The 10,307-nt window shown below is 35.7% G+C and overlaps 1 protein-coding gene across 1 annotated transcript; it reads right to left on the bottom strand.

The window, feature by feature from the left end:
• Positions 1–140: 140 nt before the first annotated feature.
• LOC123221365 (probable ATP-dependent DNA helicase CHR12) lies at positions 141–9,663 on the bottom strand. Its single transcript, XM_044644215.1, has 12 exons — positions 9,260–9,663; positions 8,642–8,798; positions 7,969–8,033; positions 7,424–7,612; positions 6,818–6,967; positions 5,092–5,484; positions 4,065–4,324; positions 3,649–3,867; positions 3,103–3,310; positions 2,859–3,012; positions 1,789–2,391; positions 141–1,236 (listed from the first exon to the last, which is right to left on the bottom strand). Exons 1-12 carry the CDS (start codon positions 9,491–9,493, stop codon positions 500–502), a joined length of 3,369 nt encoding a protein of 1,122 aa, XP_044500150.1. The 5' UTR covers positions 9,494–9,663; the 3' UTR covers positions 141–499.
• Positions 9,664–10,307: the final 644 nt, after the last annotated feature.

Raw genomic sequence — 10,307 nt, 5'->3', positions numbered from 1 at the left:
ATAGGGAAAACCTACAAATATTCAACGTCCAGGGAGAATCTTAGGGAATTTGAAAGTAGGACTGGATCCCATAGATCACTAAGCTATAGGCATTTGTAAGAACTTGAAACGCTGCATAACAACTGATGAGCTTTTATAAGTCTCATAAATAAGTATTAAGTATTATTAAAAAAATAAAATTATACGTACAAACATCTATTAATAGCAAAAGCATTAATAGTGAGATCTGGAGGTTCATTCATTAACGTGGCAGTTTTACATGTAGCTTATATGGCGGAAAACATTTTAGAAATGCTGAAGAGTAACTGGGAACTGGAGAATAAGCCATCGCATGACCACACCAGTTAAAAAATCATTTTATCTTTGTGGCTTGAGAGCCCTAACTTCTGCTCTAAACAAACTGCTCATGCTGTTTGAAATTCCAGCAACTTTAAGACAAAGCTGGATTGAGCATGGACAGTTCAGGTTCATCCTGTCATTTTCGCTGAGTCATTTTATATTAATTCCACATATTTCCTCTTCCACTTGAATTCTGCCCTCTAGAATCAGATGATGAGCTGTGAAAGACATAACTTGATCTCTTCTTCCTGTAGGTAGTCCATGAAAATAAATGGCCATTCAAACTACTTCCTTGAACACCTTGATTTTCAGGCTTTTCAACACTCTGAAATTCAGCTTTTTCCGAATTTCCCCTCTCAAACTTCAGTTTCTTCGGGGCCGAACCATAGGTATCCTCACTTGTTCCCTCACTGGCAATAGGCAGACTCTCATTCTTCACTTGTAATACCTTTTTCTCTGCTCCTGTACTATTACTAGCTGCTTCGTTGTCCTCCAATGGAAGATAGTCCCTTCTCTTTTTAGTTGAAAGCTTTGATATGTCCTGTCCATTTTCCACAGCTTTCATCCATTGTAAATCACTTAATGTATCAGCGTAAACCACTTCCTTTCTTTTCCGTTTCCCCGTAATGTTGCTGCTATCATGTTCAAAACCTTTGTTCCGACCTTCCTTATTATCAGGTGCAGAATATGCCCACTCGGGAACTTCATGCTCTTCCATGAGACGAGATCGGTAATTCTCTTTTTGCCTTCTCTCCTCATCCATCTTCTCAAACAGCCAAAATTCCTCATCTGAGCGTGCTACAAGATGGTTAATTTCTCTCTCACTTGGTACATCTGTTCCAAGGGAGCTCGTACCTTTACGCATTATCTCCTTTAACATCTCTTTTCTATCCTGAGCTGCAGAAACACAGAAATATCACATTAATTTATTCTGACATTTTGTCAATCCAAACAAAGAGGAGAACCACAAGGAGAGGTGAGGACGAAAAAGTGATCATTTCAAGAATTTCTGTCAACTAAATATATAAAAATAGCCGCAAATGGTTGGTCAGCAGATGACATATAGAATTAATTTATACTGGTGTTCAGTTAATCCAAACAAAGAGATGAGCCATAGAGTCTGGCAAGCAAGAGACAGACATCATTTCAGGAGTTTGTCAGCATGTGCTAGTAGAGGAAAACAGAAACATAGCATATGTATGAAATGGACTTTAAATTACTAAAACCAATATAAAGTCCGATAATAATTTGATGACATTTTTTAAAGCGGTACAGGCAGCATTTTATAGGGGTGGCAGCACATTCAAGTTTTTATGAAATAGGAGAGATATAAGTGCAGTAGCTTGGAGCAAAGTTGAGAGAACATACTATCTCATTCTTTCAATTTGGGTGAAAAAAAAAGGTAATGAGTATTTCCAAGTCACTGCAATAAGTTCAAGTACAGCATACCAGTGGAAGTTGTATTGAAAAGTCCAGCCTGGATAACCTTGGCATCAATGCCCATCTTCTGCTTAGCACGTTCCAAGATTACCTCTTCAATCGATCCAACACTAACCAACACAAATACCCTGACTTCTTTCTTCTGTCCAATTCGATGGGCCCGATCCTCTGCCTGTTGGTCCATTTGTGGATTCCAATCACTGTCAAAGATTATTACAGTATCTGCTGTTTGCAAGTTCAAACCAAGTCCTCCAGCACGAGTACTCAAGAGAAACATAAAATAAGGAGAGTCTGGAGCATTAAATTGCTTGAGCAATGTCCCTCTTTCCTCTGTTTTTGTTGAGCCATCAAGTCTAAGAAACTTAAAATCGTTTATTTTCAAATATATTTCGAGAACGTCCATGAGACGAGTCATCTGTGAGAAAAGTAGGACTCTATGCCCAAATCTATGGAGTTTCGGGAGTAAACGGTCAAGTAGCTCAAATTTGCCAGATGCTCTGATGATCTCCTCTTTGCGCCACATATTGTATTCTCCAACAAATAGGTATGGGTGGTTACAACACTTTCTGAGCTGCATAGACAAGTTCTGCAGACTCTTTGATTTCCCAGAACCTGAAAATTTTTGTAGTCTCAGTAAATAAGGAGAAAATTTATTCCAATAGAAAAAAAAAAAAAGGAAAAAAAGAAAGGGTGCAACAAAAAGTAAAAATAAAACCATCATGCAGTATTAGTAAAGGAAAGTTGCAGATGAATGATAATAGACATAAGAAAAACTTGATAGCTACCGAAAAAAGAATTGCCTGAATCACAGTTTGGTTGGCATATTTTAGGTCTTAATGATGCATTTGACAATTTGAGATCATAAGAGTAGAAGCAATTCCTGTTAGAAAGCTACTAAAATTTCAATTGGATATGTCAATCAAACCAAGCAATTTTGCACAACATATGGAGGAACTAAGAAAAGAGGTTGTTCCTGGTGGGATGGATGGGTGGGGGGGTGTGGGGAGGAAGAGTACCAGCTTAACAGATAACTAGAAATGGATGCTGACAGATGGAATATAGAGGAAGAAGCTACAAACCATTATCTAGCCCAACTCTGCCCAACTCTGTAACTTGGTGGTAATATACTTTTTGCCACGCTGACAAATCGCATTTAAGTATGACCTGGGATTTCCCAGGAAGGTACTTCTCTACCTCATCTTTTTTCCTCCTCAAAATGAATGGCCTTATAACCTGACAACCAAGTAAATCCACTAAATAAAGAAGTCCAAATGAGAGAGAGAGAAACAAGAGAAAGACATGAAACCTAGGAGCAACACCTACATGATGCAAACGACGAATAATCAACAATTGCTCTTCATCCGTAAGAGCAACCTGACCCCGATCTTTGAATGGAGCATTGAACCACTCTTCAAAGTTCTCGACAGAATTGAAAATGGTTGGGAGGAGAAAATTGAGAAGGGACCATAGTTCCTGCAAACTATTCTGGATTGGTGTCCCAGTTAATAAAAGTCTACGTTGAATCTGATACCTGCATAAGTTGCAATAGATCAGAATAGTCTTGTCTTTATTGTTCTGTTATAAATAATGCCCAAAATGATACTGCAAAGCCAATAAAATAGATATGCACAATCTAGGGACAAAGTTCATCACAGCTATAGAAAGGCAATATACAACATGACCAGAGAGATCACGTGAAAGAACAAAGAAGCAATTCAGAACTGATAAGGTTTTACTGAAATATAATACGGTTATTAACAGGCAACAATAAGCAAAAGTGGGATGTGTCCACGTTTAATTGAAACATTGCAACAGATTCAGCCCAAAAAAAAGGAAGAATAATAATAAATTCTGCCACGAACATCATACCCAGCAATAGTCTTTGCAAGAGCACACTCATGATTCTTTAGACGATGCCCTTCATCGACAATCATATAATTCCAGTAAATTTTCTTCAAATATTGTCTATCTCTCATTATGAGATCATAATGTGTGATCAACACATTAAATCGTCCTTTCTCTGAAAAGAACTCCTCCCTTAGTGCCTTTCGCTCATCTGGTCGTCCATCATAAACAACTGCTGCAATACTGGATTGGAAAGTAAATGAATAAACAATTCAAGATAAAGTTATGTGTGGTCCATCACAAACAACAGCTGCAACACTGGAAAGATATGAAAATGCATAAACAATACAAAATAAAGTTCCATGCACAATGCACATACACACACAGACATGCATGCACACGGATAGAAAGATAGGTCTTCAAGAATGCTCTGTGCTTACCTGGGAACCCACGTTGAAAATTCATTGATCCAATTGGGAAGCACAGCCTTTGGAGCCACTATAAGGTGGGGCCCCATAACACCCTTGTTCTCCATGAGATATGCAACCAACGATATTGTTTGAATGGTCTTTCCCAGTCCCATCTCATCAGCTAAAATTCCATTTAGGTTGTTATTGAACAATGACAGCATCCATTGGAGCCCTTCTATCTGGTATGACCTCAATTCTCCACCTTGAAGTAAGGACGGTTGCTCAGTTACCTGTGGTAAAAATAAATTCATTTAGGTTCTCTAATTTCAGAAGAGTGAATGACAGAAAACATAAAGAAAAATGGAAAATTTTGTGGGAACTCGCATTATGATTTACACCATCAAAAATTTAAACAAAAGTATAAGAAGACTGATTAAGTAACTAGTAATCATAACATAGCAGCATATGCTTAACTTCCAAGATGTTTTACTGAAGCATTTGCAGATATTTGACAGGTAGGCCATTGCATGCCAAATTGGTTGAGCAATTTTAAAGCAAGCAGCCAAGATTTTCTGGCCCTGTATGCTAAGATTAGCTCAAAAATCATGTCCACTATTCAAATGAAAGAACTCCTATACAACCATTAAAACAATTAAGGAGATGTTACAAGTTTGATAACATGGAATCTTTGGACCGGTAAAACAACATATCAGCTTGAAGAAAATGTAGAGAGGCAATTTTCAGAAAAAAAAGGTTTAAGTCCTCCACAGAAAAAAGAGAAATCTGTCCCTTGTATTACATGATCACCATATGACAAAGTAGTCTCTACAAAGATACAACAAGGCCACATTAAGAAAATCATATTATTTCAGGTCATGGCTAAACGCTCATTCCGTTACAATTTGGCTGTCTAAATGTCAAATTCAATATTCCAATTATAGAGCAAAACAAAAATAATAAGAATATAAAACAACATAGGTCAACTGCAAAAATTCCTGCACAGAAAACCTAACAGAGTAGAAATACCATGTGACAGACAACAAGGCTTCTTCTTTACCTTCTCTTCAATTGAGTGAATTGCAGAGTTATACTGCCTCTGACCTTCAAGTAAATCAGCAGAATCATCATTATGATCAGAATCAACAATGTCATCTTCCTCAGAAGGTGAATCCAGAGGAGTTCCATTCTCTGAAGCATCCAAGTCAAGCAAATCATCTTCTGATTCTTTCAAGGGTTCAATGCCATCTAAATGTTTAGCATCTTTCTGACGTTGAACAGCAGCTCCCAAATTACCAAGGAGCTTATTTGTTTCTTCGAGAAGTGTGGTTAACCGCTCATTCTTACTCTCTTTGACTAATCTCATGTATGCTTCTTGATCATCAGCCTTTAGAGCTTGGAACCTCAATTTCTCAGCTCGTGTAGCACGTTGCCTTTGCCTTCCATGCCATGCCTGTTACAGTATGAAACATATAAGGGATCCTCCCATACAAAATAACAATATTAACCAGTGATAACATATCACTCAACCAACTACAATAACTATGTATATCTTTTGGAATTACACAAAATAATCTGTGCAGACTAGCATAAATTGGTTTCTACCAGGAATTATTTCTCTTACTTTGTGCTATAAGTATAACAAAAGGATATGAAAAAATAAGAACAGATGGACATAACAATTTCCCTAAATTTATCTGTGAACACAAACAACTTTTTCCACAAAATGGACAAAACAAGATAAATTTGAGCTAGTCAATTTCAAGAACTAGATTTGTTGAAATGTTTTCAACTATTAGTGATTGTAACAACACTCATAATTAACATTTGTTTAGTTGAAAGGGAATAGGTGAACAATAAGGAAGGAAGGAAGTAAAAAGACAAAGACATTACTATATCTGTGATTGGTTAAGAAATAATGAGAGGGAGGGAAGGGAGCAGGATGTCCCATATCTTCAAACACACCAAAATCAATCTTTATGCAAGTGGGCAGTAGAGGGATTAAAAGAGTAAAGCCAATTCAAAAGGCCAGAACCATTTTACATTTATATTCTTATCCTACATTTAAAATTATAAACATGACCTTATATATTTCAACATATGCAGGTTTAACTGACAAATTAACATATAATGGCTTCTCCTATCTTCTGCTTCCTTCTATACTTAACGAAACTAAACAAAAAAATGTGATAACTAGTTCCTTTCCCACTTCTTGTTATCCTATTAACCAGATAGAGAAGGGAGAATGGAGGCCTTCCTATCATTTTTTTTTCCTTGCTATCACCTTTTCCCTTCCTCCAATCCTAGATTATATTTAAGCATCAAATACACTCAATATTCTGGCTGGAAAAAGAAAAAAGAAAAGAAAGGTTTTATATTTCTTTTTCCACTTGTATCCAAGTGAAACCATGGTAAGCACTCAGAAAACTAATAGTTACAGTTGCAAGTTGTTGGATTTCATAATGAAATCTTGAATCTTAATGAAGGTCCATAATAATTCTTATTTATGACTTTATCTCAATACTTCAGGCTTTCTCAAAAAAGTTTCAGTTAAAATGTCTATATAGTTTTATCAGTTTCTCCTAAGATCTCTATTTTAGTTCCCCTTTACATTTTGTTTGTCCTTCTTATACTTTCAACCAAAACAACCTAATATGTAAATATGATTTTCAGACAGCATTTCTAAAACCTATTTTCCATGCTACCACCCATCTCCAACTCCTATTCATGTTATTGTGCATACGGAAACAGTAAAATGGAAAAATATGAAGAGATAAACAGCATACCTGGATTCCATCATTCCTTTGCTTTCGGCGTTTTAAAGAAGCTTGAATTTGCACTTGGAATTCACGGACAGCATTAAGTATTTCTGCAAAAAATTTTCTTTTCCTAGTCTCAATTCGGTTCCTTTCCTCCTCTTCCAACCTCGATAACCTCTGTGTCAAAAGAATTTATACAAATCAGCAAAATGCAAGGACTTTTTAGTAGATCTGGTATACAAAAAGATTTAAAAAAAAAAAATCACTAATATATATTGTTCAATTAAAAATAGAATATGGTCTCAAAATCTATTGATTTTTCCTATAGCATCCCTCTTTCATTACTTATCGAAGTTCAATTTACTAACCAATGCCCATTGTACCATCTACAGGCCTCTAAATCCTAAAAGGTAAACCTGGTAACTATATTGTGGGCACTTCATCCTTCTTCTAATTTCAGAAACACCATAGTTAGAACAATCCACAAAAATCAATATAAATGGCCTTCTTAGCTGGATCTATCAACTTATGAGAACCAACTCATTCCAAGTGTAAGTGCTACACTATTTAGAGACACCACATAAAAACAAGAAAAAGAGCTTCCCAGAATAGAAAGGTATAAATTGATATTACCTCAGCATCCCGCTTCTTCCTGAATTGATCATCAGCTTCCATGGCAAAAGCATCTCCAACACCATACAGAGGACGGTGCAATCGCATCATGCCCCAATCAAACAGTTGCTTTTCAGGAAATGCACAGTTCAAGCGAAGCCAGTATTCTGAACTCACATCTGACCGAACTTTGTTTTGCAACCCCGCTAGCTGTAAGGAATAAGGTCATTGGCCAGAAGAAAAGAAACAGTGTTATCCCCCAATAACAGAAGAAAACAAACACACACAATCTATGGTTACCATCAACTGAGGAACTTCTTAAGTGGCATGTTCAATTAAACTGTCAATGTAAGACAAGTCAGCTCACTTGTATATAACTGACTTGTTAATTTAGCAAAGTTGGTAGATCTTCAAAACTTTTCATAAAACAATCACAGTAATCACCATAATATCAACCAAATGCTTTCCTTCCTTCAGTTCAAAAGTAATCAACTGGGAAGAAGACCAAATATAAAAATTAAAATAAAAACAACTTTTTGACACAAATTTAAATGTATCAACTGTACCTTTAATCCATAGAGTTCTAGTAAGCACTTTGTCTGCAGCTCCTCCCCTCTATTTGAAGGTAATTCTGAATTTAAAGCGTAGATATATTAGTGGTGCTCAATCGTTATCAAACTTTAACTCAAAATTGATAATGGTTAATTTGAAAGAACTTGACAATGAGTTTTCATGGTGAAAAATTGAAGTAATTTAGTCTGCCACTGCTTCAGAGGAAGTTCCCAGCCTGAAAATTTGGTTGGGAAGGACAAATTGATAATTCCAATGGGTTTTTCAAAATGTAAGTTGCAAATTACATCACAAGAAAAAGGAAAGAATGCCAGAAAATATAACAATGGGTTTCAATGTTATAACAATGGGTTTATTTAAATCATGCAAACTTTAAAGCTTCGATTTCTAACCTAGATATTCATTTAAAAGAGAAAAGATAACTACCACAAAAAAAATTAAATGGTTTGAACAGCAAGTTCTATAAACAAGTAGATCTTTATTAGTTTAATTAAAGCAATTTTGAATAAACCAAGCTTTAAAACTGCTTATGTTCACTGGTGCAATTCTCAAAGATTAGATGCACCGAGAAACAGCATAAGTTAATACTTTCCATCATACATAAGTTGTCTAGGGCTAGCATATGTTCAAAAATAAATGATATTGAAGTTCATTCCAAATGATAATAACCTTCAAGTTCATTTAATCGGTGCTGAATGTGGCTTTTATAGCGATTTTCCCTTGACTCATTCAATCCAGTGCCTGACATGCACTTTGGCCATTGCTTTGACAGTGCATTCTCAAAGTCACCCATCAAATCTGCTCCATTAGGAATCTCAAGACCATCCTGCAGCATGAATTTAAATCAACATTCAGATTCAAAATAAAACACCATGAAATTACTCTTCAAAGGCTGGCACTGCATCCACTTTAAAGGAATAACAGAATATGTTATAGTTACATCTCTATTTGATGCACCAAGAACCCTTAGAGTAAAATATGCTACATCCACGTCAAAACCAACATATTACAAAAACGAATCAACACTGTCAAAGCCCTGGCCCCAAAATCTCCTTCCAGAAACACAAAATGAGACAACAAAAGCAGATCCCTGTATCGACAATATAGGCAAATTCCATGAAAACCTCATCAAGTCAATCAAAACCTAACCTCAATAGCTCCCTTCAACAACACAACAAACCATAACACCAAAAAGGCCTCTTAAAAACACGACAAAAACCCTAAATTTACGATAATTCCCAACACCAGAGACCGAAAATTCAAAAGGGTAACTTTGCAAACTCTTACCAAACACTTGTCCACCACGGTCGTCTGGTCAGATCCATCGGCACCAGGAACCTCATCATCAACAACCTCAGTAACGCCCTCTTGGTGGCCATAATAGATGGATGAAACGGTGTCGAATAACTCAGGAGGTAAAGGGAGGTCTCGAGATATGAAGTTCAATGCACAGATCAGAGACTTTGCCCTCTCAGCATGGTCTAAAGAGGGAGCTACCCTCTCCTCAAGCTGAGTCACCATGGGGGCGCGCGCGATTTAATCAACGGTTATATTTTTTTAAAACGGTTTTTTGAAAAGAATTTATCTGGCGTTTAAGAGATAACTCTCGCACGCACACATACGCTCGCTATTTCTATAATATGTGCGCGTTTTTGTATAATCCTTTCTTTCTTTGTTGCGCTTTGTGAAAACCCTTGCGTTTTCTTTCTTTTCTTTTATTTTATTTTTTCCTTTTCCCGTAAGCATGAAGGAAGAAATTTTTAGGAAATTTTGAAACTGCCCTGTCCATTTATAAATTACCAACACACCTCTATTGTTCTATAAAATGCATATCGACCCCTTTTTTTTTTTAATTTTTATTATGATAAGATTTTTTATGCCACTATTAAGTTTACTTCTTCTTGCAATAAGTTTTTGTTGATGTCAACCTACATATAGCAATGAGAAGGATGCGAGACAAGGCAAATGCAAAAAAATAATAATGACAATTGAGACTACTGGAAGAATTTTGCATCCATTATAGAAGATATTAAATAAAAATAGTTATAATGAGTGCTCGAAATTATGAAGACAAGACGTTCATAGTTATGTTCTTCATGTTTTTTGAAAGAATTTTAACTAAGAATTAGAAATGAAATCGTATTTCTGTATATTACATTTAAATTTAATTTCAAATTTAAACTTTTTTTTTTTTGGTTTCATGTAGAAATAAGATAATTATACGATTTCGAATTGGTAAAAAATCATTACTTGTTTACATAAATATAAGATAAGAGAGGAATATAATATATTAGGTTATTGCTTTTGGACGATAGATTTCTATTTGTATGTCAAG

This window comes from Mangifera indica, chromosome 7, assembly GCF_011075055.1.
Source record: "Mangifera indica cultivar Alphonso chromosome 7, CATAS_Mindica_2.1, whole genome shotgun sequence".
Classification (NCBI taxonomy): domain Eukaryota; kingdom Viridiplantae; phylum Streptophyta; class Magnoliopsida; order Sapindales; family Anacardiaceae; genus Mangifera; species Mangifera indica.
The sequence above is the reverse complement of the archived record's forward strand: the minus strand, read 5'-3'. Positions and strand labels throughout refer to the sequence as shown.